The sequence below is a fragment of the Centruroides sculpturatus genome, unplaced genomic scaffold (assembly GCF_000671375.1).
Source record: "Centruroides sculpturatus isolate CEXI.00-Female unplaced genomic scaffold, Cexi_2.0 scaffold48, whole genome shotgun sequence".
Classification (NCBI taxonomy): Eukaryota; Metazoa; Arthropoda; class Arachnida; order Scorpiones; family Buthidae; genus Centruroides; species Centruroides sculpturatus.
In genome coordinates, this window is record NW_019384294.1 from 1,034,944 (window position 1) to 1,056,878 (window position 21,935).

General features: G+C 30.9%; 1 protein-coding gene across 7 annotated transcripts in view; it reads left to right on the plus strand.

The window, feature by feature from the left end:
- The window catches only part of LOC111619884 (insulin gene enhancer protein ISL-1-like), a 79,472-nt gene that overhangs the window by 11,231 nt on the left and 46,306 nt on the right, over positions 1–21,935 (plus strand). For 5 of the 7 annotated variants that reach the window (XM_023362106.1, XM_023362169.1, XM_023362026.1 and 2 more), the window contains exons 4-6: positions 5,819–6,111; positions 15,823–15,873; positions 17,577–17,774. In XM_023362106.1, coding sequence (XP_023217874.1) covers positions 5,819–6,111; positions 15,823–15,873; positions 17,577–17,774 — 542 coding nt within the window. The remainder of the gene's footprint in view (positions 1–5,818; positions 6,112–15,822; positions 15,874–17,576; positions 17,775–21,935) is intronic. The other 2 variants (XM_023361881.1, XM_023361951.1) reach the window with 1 other exon arrangement.

A 21,935-nucleotide genomic window follows, 5' to 3' on the forward strand; every position in this document is an offset into this window, starting at 1 on the left:
TAAACTAAAATATCTAAAATTTCATTTAAATAAATCTAAAATACGTTATATTAAAATTAAATTTTCAGAATTCAGGTACTTAGATAATGCATCATTGCGCTTCTCTGCACTTTCTCTAAACTGAAATAAATTAAATTTCGGATTATATTGTGAGCAGAACCGACGAAATAATGTAAATTAGATCTATTTATTTGCTAAAATAATCGAGAATAAATTTTATATAAAAGTAAAAATTGGGAATTTAGAATAACGTCTAATGCTCGAAGAAATGATGATCATATCACTATTTTTTTTTTTGTAAATAAGTCAAAATCTAATGATAGTAAGGTCTAAATTAATAAATAAGTTCATATGTTAAACTCTTTAGAGTTTAATTCACGCATTTCTAAACAAAGTTTTTTATTAAGATAAAATTTAAGAATGTCGAGTTATAAAGGCTTTAAGAATAAATTTAAAATGATCTTTCTACACACAACTTCATGCAAAAATCTAATGATATAACTACAAATTATTTCTATAAATTCATTACAACATAAACTAAGTTTTAATGAAATTTAATTTAAGAAAGGAATCACTCCTTCTCACCTTTTGTTCTATTTTCTAAGACAGCGTAAATTTGGTAGAACAAATACTACAAAAGTAATTTAATAAAACTTTATACTGGAAGGAATAACACATTTAAAAAAACCTTGAACAGTACTTTATACATTAAAAAAAAAGAAGGAAGTTAGAGAGAGAAAAGGCAAAAGAGAGAGAATAGAAATCGGTAATTCCCAACATTATGCGTTAAAAAATCTAACAGATTGCCACGTTCGATTCGCTATATTAGTCTACATTTTATTGTAATTGTTTCGACGAGACTTCCTAACATTATGTATGGCATATGGATAGTGGTAATCCAATTTTAGTTACATTTATGTCATTTGTAGTGGAAAAGAAACAAATGCCAATTGCTGTTTATCATCTAGTTCTAAAGGAAATGTAAGAATTCATGACTAAACAGGGGTTGAATGTTAGTGGCTTGACAGTTTTACTCTCTCACGTATATTCTTTGAATCTGATTTGCCAGACGGTAGATATTGCGAGCCGCATATTCTCCAAGTCTTTGCAGATGGAAAACTACACCGATAAATATTTGATATACTACAGAATTGCATCCGAAGCTAGTTTTAATATATATATACATATAGGTATATATTCTTGTTTTTTAATATATATATATATATATATATACATAATNTTGATTTTCTTTTCAGACAACTTAAATGTAAAGGCATAAATAAAATATATATGTAACAGATATATATATACATACATATTATACTCGTATATGGATAAAAGTTACGCTTTATTCAAGAGTAATTTTACAAGAAGAATAGTTTCTAAATTTGTTTTCTAAATTTACATGTCACTTCTGATATTTTCTAGTTTAAAAATTTTAACCTAAGATATATAGCCTATATATAGTCTAGACTATTCAAAGTAAGCTATTGTTGACGTTTTCTCTTTTTTTTATTCGTATTTAAATATGAAAAGTTTGTGGTTTTTCCATAAATTTAATTAGAATTTAATGAGAAATTCGATTTTAATGAACTTAATTCTTCTTTTCTTTAATATTTTAATCTCTGATTTTATTAAACTTTTTTGGAAAATTTAAACAAGGATTAATGCTTTGAAAATCTGTTTTTTTTTTTTTTTTAATAAAATATTTTTTGGGGCCTTCTAAATATTATTATTACTATCTTTTTAATTTTTGGTGCAAGATTTAAGTGAAACGAACTGATCTATATTATGACACCTTTCTTTTCTGGTGCAGGATTTAACGTTCGGCAACGTCTATAACTAAGAATAAGTCTGATTTATTGCAGAGAATTTAATTACTGTCCTGAAGTCTAATGTTAGCTAATGTTTTTCTTTTTCTTTTTTTTTTTTTTCTTCATCTTTAATTATAAGGAGAAGACTATATAGAGCTACGTCATAAATTTCTGTTTAAATCGGATATTAAATCATAATTCATTTAATATTCTCGAATTTTAGCAACTATTAAAAATATCCTAAATATAGAAAAGAAATAAATCAAGACAAGTTTCAAATCATTAAGAAAATTAAAATGTGTATAGACGAAATTCAAGTTTATCTTTATTATTATTATTATTATTATTATTATTATTATTTTTACCTATAAATTTACTATTCAATTAGAATTAACTTACTTTTGTCTTTTTTTTTTATCGATAATTTAAGTTTATTTCGTATATATAGGATATGTTATTCTAAGCAAAAATCGATAAGAAGCATAAATTATAAGATATTGCCAAGTTTTGTTTACCAACCTTTACCATCGATTGGGTTTTCGTGTCGTGTGTCCATTTTTAAAACAAGGCTGTTGCATTCTTCTCTGTGAAAACTACAGTGAAGAAGTGAAGACTACTGCAAAATATTAAAAAAATACATAAAATTGATATTAAACTATCCGTGATGAACAGTTTTGTAAAAATCTTAATTCAACACCTTCGTGAATCTTAAAAACAAGCATTAAAAAGAAAAAAAAAATTCGTAAAATTTAAAAATTTTATTCTAACAATTTCTAATATATATAATTTTTTAATTAATTTATCCGATTTTCTAACTGTCTTCTGTTTTAAAATATTGTGAAATGCAAACATGAAACATGCAACATTTACGTAACTACAACGAACTCGAAAGATAACAAAATATAAGGAAAGGAAAAAAAAAAATAAGACTTGGAATTTGATATGTCTGAATGCAATATTGATGTAAAGTTTGTATATTCTTTATTTATAGTATAGAATAGAGATTTTTATGAATGGGAATCCTAGATGGAAAGTAAGAGGTGCAAGTTTGGAATTTCGACTTGACTCTGAAAAAGAATATGGCTGAGGAGTCAGCATTTCAAAAAATTTTGCAAGCAATACTTGTCTAGGAGTGTTTCTACAACAATTCCAATTTTTTTTTTTTAATATCTAACTATCGTTCCATTAATTATTTCACAAAATACAAAAAAAAACAATAAATAAATAAAAGAATAATCTGCATATTTAATAAACACATCGTACAATGTTTCCTTTCTGCATCTTATTATTAATTTTTTTTTTTAAATTCGATTTTTAATCTCTAAGGACTTTCGAGACCATATTTTTTAATAAGAAAATTAATCTAGGGTGATTTAAAATTAATTTCTAATTCATTAAACTAGAATTAAAGTTAGAAAATAGGATTACCTTTCATAATAAGTGAGATGATGATGATGATGATTATAAAAAAAAAAGAGGAGGGAGAGAAAGAGAAACATAATTACTTTTCTAGATCATTAAACTCCATACATTGACATTTAAATAAAATTACAAATTAATAAGGTTTACAGATATAAATAAAATTTACTGTAAATCATAGTAATTAATTTTTTTATACTTACGTAACAATCATTCAATAATGTATCGTTTCATAAGAATTTCTCACTGTCAGCTAATCTAGCGAGAGAAGTACTTTAAGAACTATTATTATGAGCCAAACACATGACCACAAGTATAATTTGTGCAAAGATATTATAAATGAGAAGACAGAGATGAAAAATGAATCTCGTTTAACACTCGAGTATCTACTTAACAGATTTTTTTCCGAGGTTAATAGTTTGAGGGTTTGTTGTCTGATGGGGGAGAAAGGGATGATGAATTCATTCTTTGTTGTTTAGAAGTGGCTGAGGGAGAAAAGTAGCCTCACATTTTAGGCTCTTTATAGTAATATATATAAGACTCTACTTTTATTAACAAATATTTTTTAAGAAATTTGTCGATTTTTATAAAGGTTTAGTAGAGAAAATTTCGTTTGTGCTACTCATAGAGACATCCATCTATCAAGGTTCTATCGTGGGAATAGCGAATAATAGATCGGTTCTGGTGGATACTTGGCATACTGTTGTCATTGGATGCACTTCATGCCTAGCCAGACGCCGTTCTTCTTGGCTTGAAAAGCTCGGCAATTAAAATGCTTGGCGTGAAAGGCGGAGCGAATGAAGTGGGAGGTTGAATCGTTGGTCCGCCTGGTGCTTTTCTCACATCCAACCGCATGAGTCACCTGCAAGCTGTCTTCTCTGAATAGAACTTCGGATACAACACTTTGATTGTGCCTTAGCAGCCGAGAGAATCTAGTCAGGCGGCCTAGAAATGGGATTGCATCTTCATCAAATTTGTTATATAAATATATTGAGCGAGCGAAATATTTGCTTTCTATCCGTTCGAAAGAAAAGGAAATAAAATAGATTTCTATTTTATAAATGTGGCCTACAGGTATCTTTGCCGAAACATTCAAAATTCGTTATCAATTTAATTTTGAAAGCACAATAAGAATAATAGTCTTATTTACCTTATGATAAAGTTGATAGTTTGTATATTTTTTTCATTTCTTAGTAAACATAAGAAAGTTGATATAATTATATGGCCTAAATTCCTCTCATATTTACCTCGTCTTTCAAACTTCGAATTATAATTAGACAGGCCACTTTTATAAAATAAAACTATAAAACTTGCACAAGATGCTTCTATCAGTTTGTTTCCTCATCCGTATCATCACCTTCTATCACTAAAATCATCGGTTAAATTGTTCGATATTTTTCTAAATATTGGATTTTTTAATGAATTTATTCATATATAAAAGCATTAAATATTTATTCTACTTTATAAACATATTATAATTTTAGTTATATATATATTTTTTTCCTTCTTCTTCCACGTTGAACAGAGGAGGACGGCCATGTTAGGCCTAGGCTCTTTAGTTATTTACACACCTGAAAGTTTCACACGGCTAAAGCTTCGGAAATTTGATCCTAACAGAAAAGTTTGCCATCCTAGTTAATTAAAGTCGACAGGACAATCTGCAGGCGAGTCCCCCTGAATGTCAACAAGGAAGGGAGATGCACTCTATCCCCCTCCTGAAATGCAAACGAGTTCACTTTTTAAAAACTTTGCTATTTATCAATTGATAGAAGATACAATATAATCAAAATATTTTACAGATTTTTGCAATTATAATTCTTTTTCTTTTCGTTCAAAATATATTTATATATTCTCAAAAAAAAAAAAGAAAAGAAAAAGTCACTTATAAAATATGTGTTGCATGTAGAGAATAATCGTATTTTTATATATTCGCCAATTATATAATGCTTGGTATTATATAAAATAACGACTTTAAATTAGCTATGCGCATCTACTTTAGACTCTGTTTGTCAATTGATCATTAAAAGTACATTGCTGAGAATTCCGGATATCCATCAGTGTTGATGAGATCTAGCAAATAACAGTAATTTTATCAGGCAAATATAAAGTCAGAAAATTTTTTACAACCTCCGTTCTGCCCATGATCAATAAACATAATAGCACACATCTTATTCACGTCATCCATCGCAGATGCGAAATTTTATGAAAAGTGCTTTCTACAACCAAAGCTGTTGACACTAGCAGGGAATGAATAGCAATATTTATTGCTGGGAGAGGTATATTGCCAATAATCTTAGAATCTTCAAAGTATAAACTACAGTTTTTTTGTGGTATAAAGTAGTTAATCGTTCTGTTGGAATAATTTTTTTTCTGCTCCTTCCCTTAGTTTCAGATACTTATAAGAGCAATATAATTCCCACCGTTTCGGGCATTGTTTAAGAATAAAATCATTCTTTCAAGCGCAAACTAAGAAATGAAGGCGTTATATTTTAGGGATATTTATAGATAGATAATATAATAATTTAAATTTTTAAATAGTAAATTTCAAGAAATTTATATATATATTTTGTTTTGTTTATGTATAGCAAATGCCGAGCCAATGCAGAACAATAGGAATCGGGATTCGGTACGTCCCCAAGTTCATAAACAAAATTCAGAGCACAAACCTACACGGGTCCGAACGGTGCTGAATGAAAAGCAATTGCACACATTACGCACTTGTTATGCTGCAAATCCTCGTCCGGATGCGTTGATGAAAGAACAATTGGTAGAAATGACTGGACTGTCTCCTAGAGTAATACGTGTTTGGTTTCAAAATAAAAGGTGCAAAGATAAAAAGAAGAGTATTATGCTAAAACAGATGCAACAGCAAGAGAAGGTAAGTTTATTATTATAATAATAATTATTATTATATTATTATTTATTCAATTTTTAAATCGTACTTAAGAAAAGGTAAGGAGTTAATTCGCGTATATTCTGTTTTTCTTAAGGAGGAAAAAAACAACAAATTTAAAAAGTTTGTTGAGTGCTTTTTCTTTATAAAGAAGCAAACAGCTTCGTTACATCAGCTTAATCCTAGAATGGCATTTACTAGATTGCTTAGGAATCAGCTTCCCCATTAGCACTTTCTAATTATCGAATGAAATCCATTTTGGGACTGTGGCTTATATTTTGTAGATTTTCGAGATTTATTCAACTTTTCTTACAGTTTTAAGTTCTTAACAAGCACTAGGGTGTGGTCAAATGTATTTACTATCCTTACTCGAAATCCTTTAAAGATAACAATTTTTTTTTCTATTTTTTTTTTTATCTTATTCGTGTCTGGCAAGATCCATTGCTTGGCCGTTTCGCTAATTTACTCACATGTTGTACCGAAAATGTTAACAACTCATTTCCAGTAACAACGTACGCAGCAATTAGAGGATTTTGTGTGGAGACTTTTAATGAGAACGAAGGGAAATTTTGGACAAACTTGATTTAATAATGCAAATTTAATCAGCCGTGATAGTGACCATAATTACTCATTTTCGATAATGAAAAATTGATTTAAAAATATATTATTAATGTATTTAAAAAAAACAAAATTGTATACGTATCAATTCTCTAGATATATATAGAAATAAATATCAAAAGTGACTTATATTAAATATTTCCGTCTGTTGCGACTTATTTAAATTTCAAACATAAAAAATTCATTGTATTCAAAATAATGGAAGCCACAAGAAATTGGTAAGATTAAACTAACCTCTTGCGGCAGATGTCACATTCGCGTGACTGCTGTAATGTAGAATACCATGGGGTTTCTAAACGCCCTCTTTCTACCCCCCAAAACATTTTAGGTCTGGGGAAAGTAAATTTGTGTCTCGTCCTAACGTAACTCAGAAGCAGGACAGTGTAGGGGATGAACAAAGTGTCCCTGAGGTTGGATGGTAATCCTTCTCTTAACTCCCCTGCGGATGAAGCCCGTTAATCATGACTTCAGTATGACGCTGTGTGGGACACATAATTTTTCCGTGGCTAGACAGCTAGCACGCAGTGCCGTGTCCAATCCCCTCCCATGAGAGGCATTACCCCCTCATTACTCATCATCATCTTCCCTTATTACTTTATTAATTTTTGAAAACGCATGCGTGTTTTACATCACTTCTCTCTGGAAGATGGAGTAAAGCAGTGATAGTTTTTTTTTCCCATCCCTCCCTTTACTTGTCTGTTGGTTGGCCTACCTGTATGTGTGTAAGTGTGTGTGTGTGTGTGTGTGTGTGCGCGTAGGCAGACTCCTTAGATTCTGTCGATTGTTTAACACCACAAATTCAATTAACTGATTATCAACCGAATTAGGAATAAAATATGATGAGCTTAATAGATAATGATCATTTTTTTCTGTAATTATATTCCTTAAAAAATTGATAAGATTAACACAAAATTAAGAAAAATACGCAACAAAATTCCTATACTTTCCGTGCTTATTTTTAGATTTAAAACATTTCTTTTTTTGTTTTTATCCAAATAGGAGATATTTAATTATATTTTAATCTAATTTTATTCCTAAACATTATACTTGCGGGTATGTTTTTTTTATGTTTTTTCTTCTTTTTTTCTGCGTAGTGAATCATCAATAATTCACAAACGTATGAAGAAAAGTTGCATTATTTCACTTAGCTATTAACTTAGACTTTCGCAAGGAATAAATTAAACTTTTAAATTTAAATGAAAATGTCACTAAATTTAAAACTGCTTTAATAACGAAATTAAATTTAATAGTGTTAAATTTATTAAATTAAAGTCTGAAGTCTAAACAACATTTTTTAATATATAATGAACGTGGCTTAGAGAATCCTATTATTACGTATAATTTTCTTAATTTGTGATAATATTTAAAGGAAAAAAAATTAAAATAAAGAGTTTAAGTTACATTTCTAGGCTAATTTTACAGCTTATTATTAAATAAATAAGCTTAATTATCTTTTGTAGTACTCAATATGCGTGTTACGAGGATCTCTTAGTACAAGTGCTTAAAGAAGCCATTTAACATTATAGAATCTTTCACTGATTTAATTTTAAAGGTATACATTCAAAATTATAAATTCTACAATGTATACATTCTCTAGAAGCAAGTAATATATCTACTAACATGGCTGCTTCTATTCGTTGTAACAAAATAAGCCAGAAATTTGATCGTTTCCTTAACACTTTGTGTAGATCTATAACCTTCGATATACTTTTATAAGTATAAATAATTATAAATGTTATAACAGACTTGCATCTAAAAGCCTGCTACATGGTCTTGAATATATTAACGAGGTAATTTATTTATTAAAAGAACAATAATATATTCTTCTGATAGGCCTAAAAGACCGAAACGAGCTAAGGTATAGATATTAAATTTAAAAATTGTAATTACAAATTGACCTGAAGTTTTTCTTGGAATTTCAAAGTTTGTATTGTGTAATTTAGAACTTTGGGTGTAGGTAATTTAAAAATTGGGGTAATATTTTAATAAGAAGAAAAGAAAAAAAAATATTTTCTAGTTTGACATATCATTAAGTTAAGTGTAGAATATACTCTTTGAAAACTATAGGAATGAACTTTAAATTTAGAAGAATTGTTGAAATATTTAAGTATGTTATCTTTTAAAGTTCTTACTGGAGGACCAATCTTGCTGATTGGTTAAATGATTTAATATTTAAAAGATTTGAAAAAAAAATCGTAAATAAATTTTTAATCATTATAGTAGAAGTTGGTGTATAAAATTTACTTTAAGTCTTTCTACTAATTTTTTAATTTTTCGAAAATGTTACCTCAAAGAGAAGGATATTTGCTTTGATAAATTTAGTAAAAAAGTAATTAGAAATTTAAAATAATAATAATAATAACTTTTAGTAGCGTTAAAAGGGATTATTAATGAATGTAAACTTTATATTTGAAGCGGAAAATTAATTAGTTATAATTTGCAGTCAATTTATTAAGTTATAAACAATTGGGATAGCAATATGTGGCCGTCAGTAGAAGAAAAAAACAGAAAACAAATAGTCTTACACATCATTAACTACATCACCCAGTCCATCATTTGAGAAGACAGTGGACAAACCATGGCACAGATTACATCTACTAGAATGTAGGCAGGAAGCAATGGCAGAATGTATGGTGTGTGAGAAAGAGGCATTATACGGCTCAGCGACCGCCTATACGAAAACTGGTCCTCCTGGTCTGTCAGTAGATTTGATCACTTATCTGGAAGGTACCACGTGCTGGAATTGCTTCATCTCACGTTGTGTGCAAGTGAAGCCGGATCTGCAAAGATCCGACACTAGATAACAGTTAACTTGCTCTGTTCTGCCTTTCTATTCTTACTGATAGCAAACCGAACCATCTGTTACTGAGGTCGGTAGTACTCTTTGGATAGTTTGTTCAGCTAACATTGCTTTATGTGATTGTGTAAACTTATGGATTATGTTAGACCAGATTGTTTTTGATGAATTCTCTCCATAGGAAATGGTGATGAATGCTTATATTCGTCGAAGCGATTCAGATCACCGAACAAAACAACGATGGTCACCATCTGCTGCAGTAATTAAAATCAATCTCGCGTATGGCTTGTACATAAAAAAAAAGTACATCACAGATTACTCCATAAAAAAAATATATATATACAGATTATATATAAAAATATAAAATTTGCACCTGTAACATCAACTAAAATGCTCACTGTTAATTATCCTTTGCACAGAATTGCAAATTAATGCAGTTACAAAATGCTTAATCGCCTTTCACTCGTTTAAAACCAAGTTTTTAAAGTATCAGCCTCTCTTATGGGTGGTGATAAAGATACTTTATATATTAAAGGGTACACAAATGCTAGTCATAAAAATCTCGTTGTGTAATACGAATTAAGGTTCTAGTTTAAGGAATAAAAATAAAAAAAAATTATTTATTATATATATAATAAATCATTAACCGGTTTGGTAATCTATTGATGGATTTCTAGAGCCATAAAATTGGTTTAGTTTTAAATAACTTCCTGAAAAATTTGTAATTGAAAAGAGATTATAAGGGGATTCCCCGTTTTGTTAGATAAACATTTCAACTAAAATATTTATTTTTAATTGTTATTTTTTCTTTTAATGGAAGGTTTGAAGTAGTTAAGGCCTAACCCTTCGTAGATCCAACGATGGAAATATATTTATTTCTTCTTCTTAAAATGGAATAACTTTAGTTTAAACACGATCCATTTTGTCATTAAAGGGTTAAATAATTAAAAATGTTAAGTCTCGTCCTAACGTAACTCAGAAGCAGGACAGTGTAGGGGATGAACAAAGTGTCCCTGAGGTTGGATGGTAATCCTTCTCTTAACTCCCCTGCGGATGAAGCCCGTTAATCATGACTTCAGTATGACGCTGTGTGGGACACATAATTTTTCCGTGGCTAGACAGCTAGCACGCAGTGCCGTGTCCAATCCCCTCCCATGAGAGGCATTACCCCCTCATTACTCATCATCATCTTCCCTTATTACTTTATTAATTTTTGAAAACGCATGCGTGTTTTACATCACTTCTCTCTGGAAGATGGAGTAAAGCAGTGATAGTTTTTTTTTCCCATCCCTCCCTTTACTTGTCTGTTGGTTGGCCTACCTGTATGTGTGTAAGTGTGTGTGTGTGTGTGTGTGTGTGCGCGTAGGCAGACTCCTTAGNCATTTGAAATCGAATAATAATGTATAAAACATGTTCTATTTTCTCGTTAATTCATTAAATATTTATAAAAATTAGCATGTAAAGTCTAAATTTCATGTTTTTTTACGAAATAATTATGAAAATAAATCGGAATTAAAACAAATTTTATATATATATATATAAATGAAATTTTCATATTTGAATTAAAGTCAATAATATGGAATATTTCCTATAATAATTATCAAGATATTAATTTTAATTAATAATTTTTGATTTTGTATATCTTTAATTTACATATCGAAGTTTTAAAATTTACTTTCTAAAGAAAAAAAAAACTTTATTAAGTAAATTACTTAGTAAAGAATAAGATTTCTCTTTTAATTATAATTAAAATAGATTGACAAACGTTTCAATTATATAATTACACTTTAAATAATTAAAAAAACAAAACATCAAAAGTTAAGTTTAGTTCATGATTTAAGTAAACGAGAAGGCTTAAAATTGCATTTAAGTATAAGAATTGTGTAGGATTTTGTACAAAATAACCATTTTAAAATTTAAAACTGATAAAGAGCAACCTGTAAATATTCAATTAAGGATATCACTCAATAACCAGTTTTTTTTTTTTCCATTTTGTACGTTCAGAATTAGTAGAGATATTGATTAATGCAAGTACTAAATGGGGGAAAAGTACCTATCGAACATTTTCTGATAAGCCTGACCTTGCAACTTTTCTAAGATAAAGTTTCGTCCAATTTGCTAAGTTAAAGTTTCTAGCAAACTATTCTCCTCCTCCTTAGAGGAAAATTATCTTTCCCGGAAAAAAAAGAAACAACAACAACAAAAAAAAAAACTTTTCTTTTACCTAGACAGACTGGCAGATGGTAGTATAGACAGGATGTTGTACACGTGGACAGTTTCGATCGCTAAGCAACGACGATCTCAGTTCATTATCAGCTTTTATTTGTAGGATAGCGGTATACGGTCGGTGTTGCCAATTTTTGGCGTTCTCACGGACACCATACAGCGAATGGATGGAGTGTCCATCGATCGATTATCTCTTTGCCATGCATCGATGGTTACTGGCACGTGACTCTGACTGACGTACTGACTATAATTTGCTACATCCGGAATGGAGAAAGTTTAAAAGAGTATAGTTTTTTTTATATTTAAACTCGTCTTATATATATATATAAGCAGAAACTTTCCTTTTTTTTTACTCCACAACTCTTCAGACATCTCGTTAAAAACGGAAGTCAATAAAGAAGAAAGAGAAGAAGGTACGATCTCTTTTTTTTTTCTTATCAGATTAGATAACAAACTAAAAAATACTACCTTTCTTTTGATAAAATTAAAGCGAAAACAAAATTTAGAAATTCGATACAAAACGATGTAATACCTGACATCATCGCTGAAGAACGTAAATTAGCTACTTTTCCTATTTTTCATTGTTTACACACAGACGTTCATTTACAATTAAACTGTGTTTGCGTGTGTGGAAAGTATCTATCGCTCAAAATTTTCGATGTCATTGTCTTTTATATTGAACCACCAAACTACCTGTGTCGTGCTACGTCCTTTCGTGACAATTTATTAAAAAAGAAAAAAAAAGTTGGGGTCCTGATTGTCCTACTGTTCTCACAATCAAAATTCTACCGATTTTTACCTTTTTAGTTATCGATCCGCTCTTACCTTTGTGATAGAAATCCACTTTCGATGACGCAAATTGCCCAGCACGTGGCCCATCTCCTATACCAGCACGTGATCTCTGGATAATTGTAGTCCAAAACGTACTCCAGACTCCTATCTATTATCTTCCCGATTCGTATAAATCATTTATACTGGGGCCGTGCCACACGATCTGATATTTTTGACTCTGCCAGGAATTGAATTATTTTGGTTACAAAGACTATTTATAAACCGCATACAAAATTTCTAGCATAGAATTTTTGAAGATTTTTCTTTCTATTTTTTTTCCTGCTTTTATGTAACACACAAAAAAAAATTGCTACAAGTTTGTTAATAGCAGGCGTTGTAAATATTAATTCTTTTATGAAGATATGCAAAGTAGGATCTACCATAAACTGTTTTATAGGTTCTCAGTAAAAAGAATAATAATATTTTTTTCGCGATGTGCCCATTTCTATGTGGAAAACTATTAAAATTTAAACGTAAAAATGTTTTATGTATCCTGGATATAAAATGAATTATCTGCAAATATGCATAGTAATTCTTCCAAGCGATCTTTTTTCTTTTTTCTGTTTAGAAAACAAAGTTTTATAATAGATAAGACCTAGAAAGTGATTCCTCTAGTCGTGTAGTGTATATAAAAACCAAACTTTCATCAATCTCTGTTCTTTTGCTAGTAAACACTAACTAACTAATGTTTCCTTAGGTCGTTCCTGTTTTTATTGTTTACAAACTTACCTCTCTCGTTGACGATGGGTGTCTGCTAAGCGTACATCATCCCCACGTGGCTGATTGCGTGTACCGAAGATCTTTCACGCACGCCAACCCCTGTTTATCCACAGACTACCGTCGACATGGGAACAAAAGCTAGCTTTAACACATTTAACACAACGTTTCTATAAGCCCCGAGAGGCTAGTCTTATCCCTTGGGCGTCGAAAGACATGCGATTGAAGTAATCATAGTTTGGCACATCTATTAAATCACAACTTTTTCGTTTGCATTTAAGCCATCACGCAATTCCTTCACTCCGCTGCACATATTTAGGCTCTCAAACAAAGCGTGCACGAAGTAGCCAACTGTGATTTCCTTGCTTTTTTCACGCATCACCTAGCGTTTTTAATACGCTCCGATGCTTATTTCTACGAATATCGAGCGGCGAAACTATACACCAAAAAAAAAAATTTTCTTAAGCCATAAATTTGTATCGAAGATCCTATGCAATGGAAGCATACTTTGAAACGTTAGCTACTTAAATGACTAACATGCAGTTCTATTATTTAACTAGCCATTTAATCTTTAATTCCAATTGCAGACCTATTCAATAAAATTTAAATAAGTTACCTTCCCAGTTTTAAGCAAACATTACAACATTCATTTAGTGCTTTAGTGAGAAAACAAAACCCCCCTTTTAATACTAAGTTTATTTAAACGTTGGCTCCACCATTAACACAGTTTACTGAAGATATGCAATGGGCAATAATTTGCCATAAATTCAAATTGATGAGCTCTTTTGTGTTTTTTTTTTCTTTTTAATATAACGAAATTGAATTGCCGCAATGTTTTGGATGTTGATTTCAAAGGTAGTTTCTTCATAAATACTTGAATCTTCTCGCCTATCTGAATGTAATATTTTGATTTTAACGTGATGAAATCTTCCAAATACACTTAATTTAAGTACTAATATATCTAAATGAAGTGAGAATGTGTCTTTGGTACTTTAATATACGTTTCAATATAATGAAACCTTGTATCGGTTGTTGAATATCTTCAATAAGATACAAGTGCGCTCGAGTTTTTTTTCTGTCATCGTTTTAATATGATGAAAGCGCGTATCGTAACTGAATTTTCGATTTTAGTAAAGTGAAAGTGTATAATAATAATGTTTATCCGGTTATAATAAAGCGAAAGTAAAATGTATCAATATTTGAAGGTTCGTTTTCGATAAAGTAAAAGCATGTTACGTAGACGAAAGCATGCATTGATAATTGGATATTATTTTCAATAAGGTGAAAGCATGTTTATAAGTAAAATTATATATAATATTTAAATGTGTTTTAATAGATGAAAATGCTTGTTAGTACTTAGAATGTTTCAGTTTTAATAGGACGAAAGTATGTGTATCGTTTGAATTAGATAAAATTATATTCATCAATATTTATACATGAGATAACACAAGCTTCTTAGCAGTTACGTATTCATTTTAATAAAACATTACGTGTTTCAATAAGTATATTGTTGAACACGATAAAATTATGCATAACAGATAGTTTGATTTGATTCAATAGGATGGAACTACACGCATCAATAATTAGGCATTCATTTCACTTACGAAAAGTATGCGCATGAATAGTTGAATATTCTTAAAATTAAGATGCAATTTATGAGTATGAAAAGTAGGATATATGCATTAATAGAATGAAATTATAAATATTAGTAGCTGTATATTCGTTACTCTTTAATGGCATCCAACAAAAGGGAAAGGCAGAAGACTATGCTTATCTAAGTTTCATCAGAGAGACTCGCTGTTACAATTACATTAGTTTACACGTTGATAGTGAAAAGACAAATGGTAAATAAAATTTTGTCTGCTGCAACCACATTACAAGATCTCTACCCTCTTGGAAAAGACTGTTTCACAGTAGCAAGTAATTCCTTCCATGCCACAATCATGTTAGCTTCTTGATTTGACCACAGTATTGTTAGGTTTCCTTTCAGCAACATTCCATAATCTCGTTAACGAAACAGAATGAATCTGAACAATTTAGTTTAGCTGGAAATGTGTGATATAAATTCTAAAAAAAAAGTATACAATTATAAAATTAAATAATCTTTTATTTTATTTTCATAATTTACCAGATATATTTTGATTAAATTGTATAAAAATGGTAATTTATTTATTTTAATTCTTGATTATTATTATTATTTTCTTTATTATTAAAGTATATGTTTGCACGTTGCACGATACTTCATCCTATTTAACTTGATTTATTATTTTATTTATTTAAGTTACCCGGGTTTTTTTCATAATGCTTTATTTTAAAGTGGATATGAGGGAAGAAGAGAGAGAGAGAGAGAGAGTTTTCGGCTTGGCTTATGCATGTTCATGCACAGTCATAAATGTAAATTATATATTTATAGGATAATTGTATAAATGATTTGCACGGTTTTTGTCAAAACTAAATGTATTGCTCACCCAGTGGTAGTTACACTAATGCTTCACTCTTGTTCGCAGTTTTTGATCGTCTCCATGTCCGAGTCTGATTCATCACCCCAAGCTTCACCGGTAGGGCATGATTTTTATTCTTGGGGGTAAGATCATCAACTCCAAGTTTTCTTAACCATGGCCTAAAGTTTAAAATAATAACAATAATAATAATAAATCCTATTTAAGAACTATATAAATATAGCATTAAGTAATATAAGGCCTAATGGGTGAGAAGTATTGGGGATGATGATCAACTTCTAATTTCCTGATTTATTTTGTTGTATGTATTTTTTTTCTATTATTTATTTACGTGTTGTCTTATTTTCTAGTGAATTTTTCGATATTAGAGCCACTAAATGTCTGTTTTTTTTTTTAAATACAGTTTGCACGTAGCCCTCTTATATAAAACGTTCTTTCAGTTATAATATTATATTTTAATAAATAAATAAATTTTTTAAATAAAATTTGTAAGCTTTAGATACATTTTTTTTACAGTTGTAGGAATTTTATTAATGCGTTTAAAATAGAAAAAAAATTAAATTTTTTGGTCTTTCTTGATTTAAATTATTAAAATGTAAATCATTAACATCAAATTCGGCTGAGCTATTAAGCTAAAAAGAAACCTCAACAGATCTTAAATCATATTCAAGTAGCGATAATAGAATTTATTACAGTTTAACTTATTTATAAGAATATTTGCATTTTCAATGCTTCCATCTCCATAATCATAGTGAAAAATTGCATATATATTATTATTATTTTTTATTATTATCATCACGAAGAAGACGACTAAACTTCGTACAGTTCGAAAATTTCTTTACCGACATGACTAAAAATCCATCATACTAAACTGAACAGCTTCATCTGTATTCAAAACTCATTGATAGCAGCAAAACAGTACGCTTTGAATTTAAAATCACTCTCCCAGTTCTAACCAATAAAGAGATCATTGACGACACTCGAAACATTAAATATTATTCTAATTTTGCAAATGACTGCGGTCGAATCAGTATTAAAAAAAATATATCATTAGAGATGATCTAGCAGTCATTTACTTGAAATATTGATGGCCAATATATTGCAACAGGCAGAAAGCCACCATCCTACTTAAAAATTCCTACTTAATGCTCCTAGATACATCAGCTGGGATGACAGTGAATGGTTGGTTGGGAGTATTAAGCTGTATACGTATTGATCCGATAATAGGTTCTATAAGCTTATTTAGTTGTGGGTTTCTGAAAGGAAAACCCCCGGCTCTGGTGTTTTCTGGCTTCCAAGGTTAAGCCACAATAAGAGTGTCCGGGCTTAAGGAATACCAAAATGGACTATTGCTGGATAAGACTCGTCTTGTTTTCTTGATAGTTCTTCGTGTATTTTATATTTATTTTGTTGTGAATCCAATCCTTTGACATGAGTTCGATTTATATACGTTTCTAATCAATCGTTTCTTTTCAGAAAAATGGCGTTTTAAGTTGCTTTTTAGGAGGTTAAGTTGGCAAAAAATTAACTTCTTAAACAAATTTAACTGTTAAATGCCGTAAATTTGTTAATTTTCTTTTTTTTTCTTTTCTTAAACATTTTATCTGTAAGAAGTTGTGACTTGACTAATCTAGCAGGTTCGCTCCGGTGTCTCACTTATAAATATTCATACTTAGTGCTAGGTTTATATATTAAAACAAGTTTCTATTAATATTTAACTAAGGTCATTTTATTTAATATATATCTTACTGATATTAATTATAATATTTATTTTAATTACTTTTCAATTAATTTTTTTTTAGGATGGACGACAATTGACACTAGGTTCTATGAGAGGTGTTCCAATGGTAGCTTCAAGTCCCGTCCGACACGAAAGTCCTATTCAGCTAAATCCCATAGAAGTACAAACCTATCAACCCCCTTGGAAAACATTGGCAGAATACGCCATTCAACCAGACATAGATCCTAGCGCGCCTCATTTTCAACAGCTTGTTAGTCAAGTGAGTTAATTAATTAATATTAAATATTTATTTTTTATCACCACACTACCACCACCACCACCACCACAACAACAACAGAGAAATAATTTTCTTCGCTTTTATCAACTTTATTTTTAATATATATTTTCTTACATAAAATGGAAAAGTTTTTAAGCGTTAAGTTAGTTCAGAATCCAATTTTAAAATAGGCCATTCTGTAACGAGTTTCATCTCTTTGATTCTCGAAACTTTTCAACAGGAAGTTATTATCTCAAGTACATTCATGTGAGTGTGACTTCGAGTGATTTCCCTTCGAAGTTCCTGCCAATGACTTCCTCTTGTACGCATTTCCTTTTCGGAAGTTACTTTTCTTTTCTAGTTCCATTTTCTAGAAGTTAAAAATAGTATAATGGTTCGGTCATATATTATAGAAAATAAAAATATAAATTTTATTTTTTTTAGGGTGTTAAAACTATTCAAAAATATCACTTTAATATCATAGCATGAGTCGAGTTGGAGATACGTAAAACTGATTATAATGCGATGTATCATCCTGTAAATTTTAATGCAGATGAGGAATATTTAACAAGCCGTCAGTCGTAGATAATTTCGATACCATGAGATGTTACTTGGGAAAAATCGCGATACGAAACTGGTTCGTGACAATTTTTCATATCAACCGACACATTTCAGAGGATGGACCAAAACAAACATCTCTAAACAAGTCGAATGGCGTCAGAAGGCCTAGCCACGTCGTCCACTGGATAGGGAGGTCAGAGAGGCGCCCTTCCAAATGACTTTATTGCTACCGATGATTGACCCCAGGGTGCAGATCAAAAGTTTTTGGTCCGTCTCCTCGCACGTCGATGGTCAGTCCTCTTGGGTGGGATGATTTGACCTTCTAGGCTTTAGTGTCGATCGTTTAAGTCAAATGATGTTTATCATCTATTCGAAGAAAACCTTCAGAAGAGACAAGAATTTAGGTGACGCAATGTCCGAAATATATATATATATATATTTTCTTACTTTTTTTTAAGTTTGACTCGAGTGTTAATGTCACTCTGACACTGTTACAGAGTATCTAAGATCAACACTCGCTTCTAAAGGATTGGGTTTCATAAGATTTTTCCGACTTCATTGGTTACTTCTATATTTAGATAGTCTTATAAAACTAACCCCTCGCAACTTGTAGCTATATCATTTCATCCCCGTGATAAAAATAGAAACTAAACAAGGTTTTTTCACGTCCTTTTTTTTACGTTTCGTAGACTTAAGTTGGTAATATAAAGTATCAAATTTTAATAACAAAAAAAAAGAAAGAAACATTTTACTTTTATAATGTGTTATGACACGAACTGAAACGTTCGAATTATATCTAAAAAAATAACTTTTGTTACTTAATCTGATCGTAATAATTGTCAAAATTTTAGCTTTGTGTTCACAATGGCACATGTTATGCAACTACTTGCCCTGTTTTTGTCGGTGGCTGGAACTTGCTTTAGGCAATGTTTACCTAACACTATGTCATCAAAACTTGTCGCTCATCAAATAAGATTTCATCTTCTCCGGCACAAAGCCACACCGGTGGGAATAAGTCACTGGACCTGACGTCATGTCACGTGTCACATATGACAGGATGACGTCAGAAAAGTCAAAGTGGATTCGGCCCCCTACCAATGTTTTCATTCGAAGAAGTGGGCCGGGTTGGTCTTTTGTTCTGATTCGTTTCCCAAGTTTTTACTATTGAGGAGGTCTCTAGTCCTTACAAAAAGAGAGAGAGAGAGCGAGAAAAAATATTAAAAGTGTCTCATCTTTTGTTAAGGATTTAAGATTTTTATTGTTGTTTCAACAGATATCTGTTATATTCGTTCTACAGGACTTAGAAAATCGTGATATATCACTGGTTTCGTTTCTGTCTTCCTTCTCTAGTGGTTTATCAGTTCTCATTTATCATACCCAATGTCTAGACGTTGGATACCACTTGGGAATTTTAAGTTTAAACCGTCTACATTTGAACTTAAGCAAAGATTAGATATTTCCCAATTGATATACAGCAACAACAACCAACCGATCAACCGATTTCTTAGTTTAATGCTCAGAACCAGAAGGGACATAGATAAAAAAAATCGAACTTATTATGTTCTTCCATCCATTTAATATTTATGCTCGATTCCATTTTGTAATTTGTTAATAGCAGTATCGGAAAACAAATTCGTTTATCATTCATAACCTCGTGTGGACAAATCCCTCGACAATGTGACACTTTCTCTAACATAGATCAAATATTTCTTAAATCTGACTGCCGGTAGTACAGAGATAATCATTGGTTGAGGGGACACTTGTCAACATATGGCGTCATCAACAGACGTTCTCCATGTGACATGGGGATCCTGCTATGTTGACTTAATAAAAGCAATTATATTGACCAAATAGCGGATCTTTTCATCTCTTGTGACGATCATCGGTTTGCCTGGGGTTATGTCAAGTTCTGAAAAGTTGATCTATTCCGAATTCACTCAAACGTTCACTTGTATGTAAATTGCGAAATCACAAGTATACACTTTCTCTCCCACCCCATACTAACTTTTTACGAATTTTTTTTCATTTTGTCCTTCGTTATAAAATACTTCGCTCATATTGATCGATATTCCAAGAATTTGAAGACTTAAGAAAAAGTTTTAGTTTCAATTAGCAGTTAAAACTTGTATATGTAAGGATTTAGAAAACTGTTCAGATCTTCAAAGCTTAGTTTAAGGACACAATACTATAGAGACTTGTAACTGAGTTGTAGTTGATACTGTAGTGTATTTAAAATGAATGTTTATACCTCGAAACCTTTCAATTCAGTAGAATTTGGTATATAGAAATTCATAATTCATAACAATCTGGATACTCGTATCATGGATCATTACAATAAGTCAGGAATTCGACTAAACATATGTGCAATTCTATAAACAGAAATTATTGACTGTATGTCAGATGATGATTTAATCCCATTATAGTCTCAGTTGCCATTCTTTATTGGAAGTGGACCTAACCAGCAACTGTCCACAGTGACAGGAAAAGAGAATCGTGTCCGGTCACGGAACCCTTCCCAGGGATGCAACAAAGGGTCAGAAGGATTCGTCATTTCCTGCCGTCCAGAAGTTCGTTCCTATTGTACTAATCTCAGATCCTAATCCATTCTAACTACAACACGAATATATCCACCATTACCCTTAAATAATTAGCTTAGAGTAATAACTTATTATATGGCTCAATCGATGTTCGTCTTAATTTTACATTAACCTTTATTGGTGTTAACAACCTTTTTAAATAAAACTAGTTTGTTGACAGAGAATTTACTGGATATTCATAATTTAAGTATTGCGATTAACAGAAAAACGAGCATTCAAAATTAACAAGATTGGCTCAAAGCTAGGATGCTTCTTGTTTTGGTTTGTAAATTAATATTTCCGGAGAGTTGATTGATTTATTTATTTAAATAATTGTGTGTGTATATTTAGAAAGTAGGGTTTATATTTTCCGTGTTTTAAGGGTGTTTTTTTTATATTTTATATAAGGAATTCAGTCGGTATCTTTTGCGCTGACAGCGATGGTAGTTGAAGGAACAAGCGGCCATAAAGATTCTATATTAGTTAACAAATTCACGAAAGCAGATGGGGAGAAAGATCAACACCTTTGATTCGTAAAGCACGTTTGAAATAAAACATGAAAGGAGATAATTTCATCTCCGCCAAACATCCACTAATAATATTTGGGAGGAAAAAGTATCTCCGTTTGGAAGATTAAACGCGAATCTTGGCTGATGTAAGACAGAAGAAAGAAAAACAGCCAAACTGCGTGAGTCTGCCCGCGGCGTCAGATAAGGCCATGGCACAGTCTGATCGAGTCTGTAGCCGGCTCCACCTTCATCGATTGCCCTTTGAAAGAACCCAGAGCCGTCGGTAGTTGGAAGCTCTCCGTGCTTCCCACGCTGATGTCATCCTCTACACTGTCCAGGCAGCGGTTCCAATATACGCCCATCTACACAAAAAAAAAAAAAAAAAAAATTTTTTTCTTCCGCCTCCAGTCAAAGTCTGCCAAAAATATTTGCAAAGAGGGCGGAACAATTTCGTACCTTCTCTTTGATGCCTGTCTGAGATCGGTCAAGACAAAAAGATTCATCTACAAATGGACTGC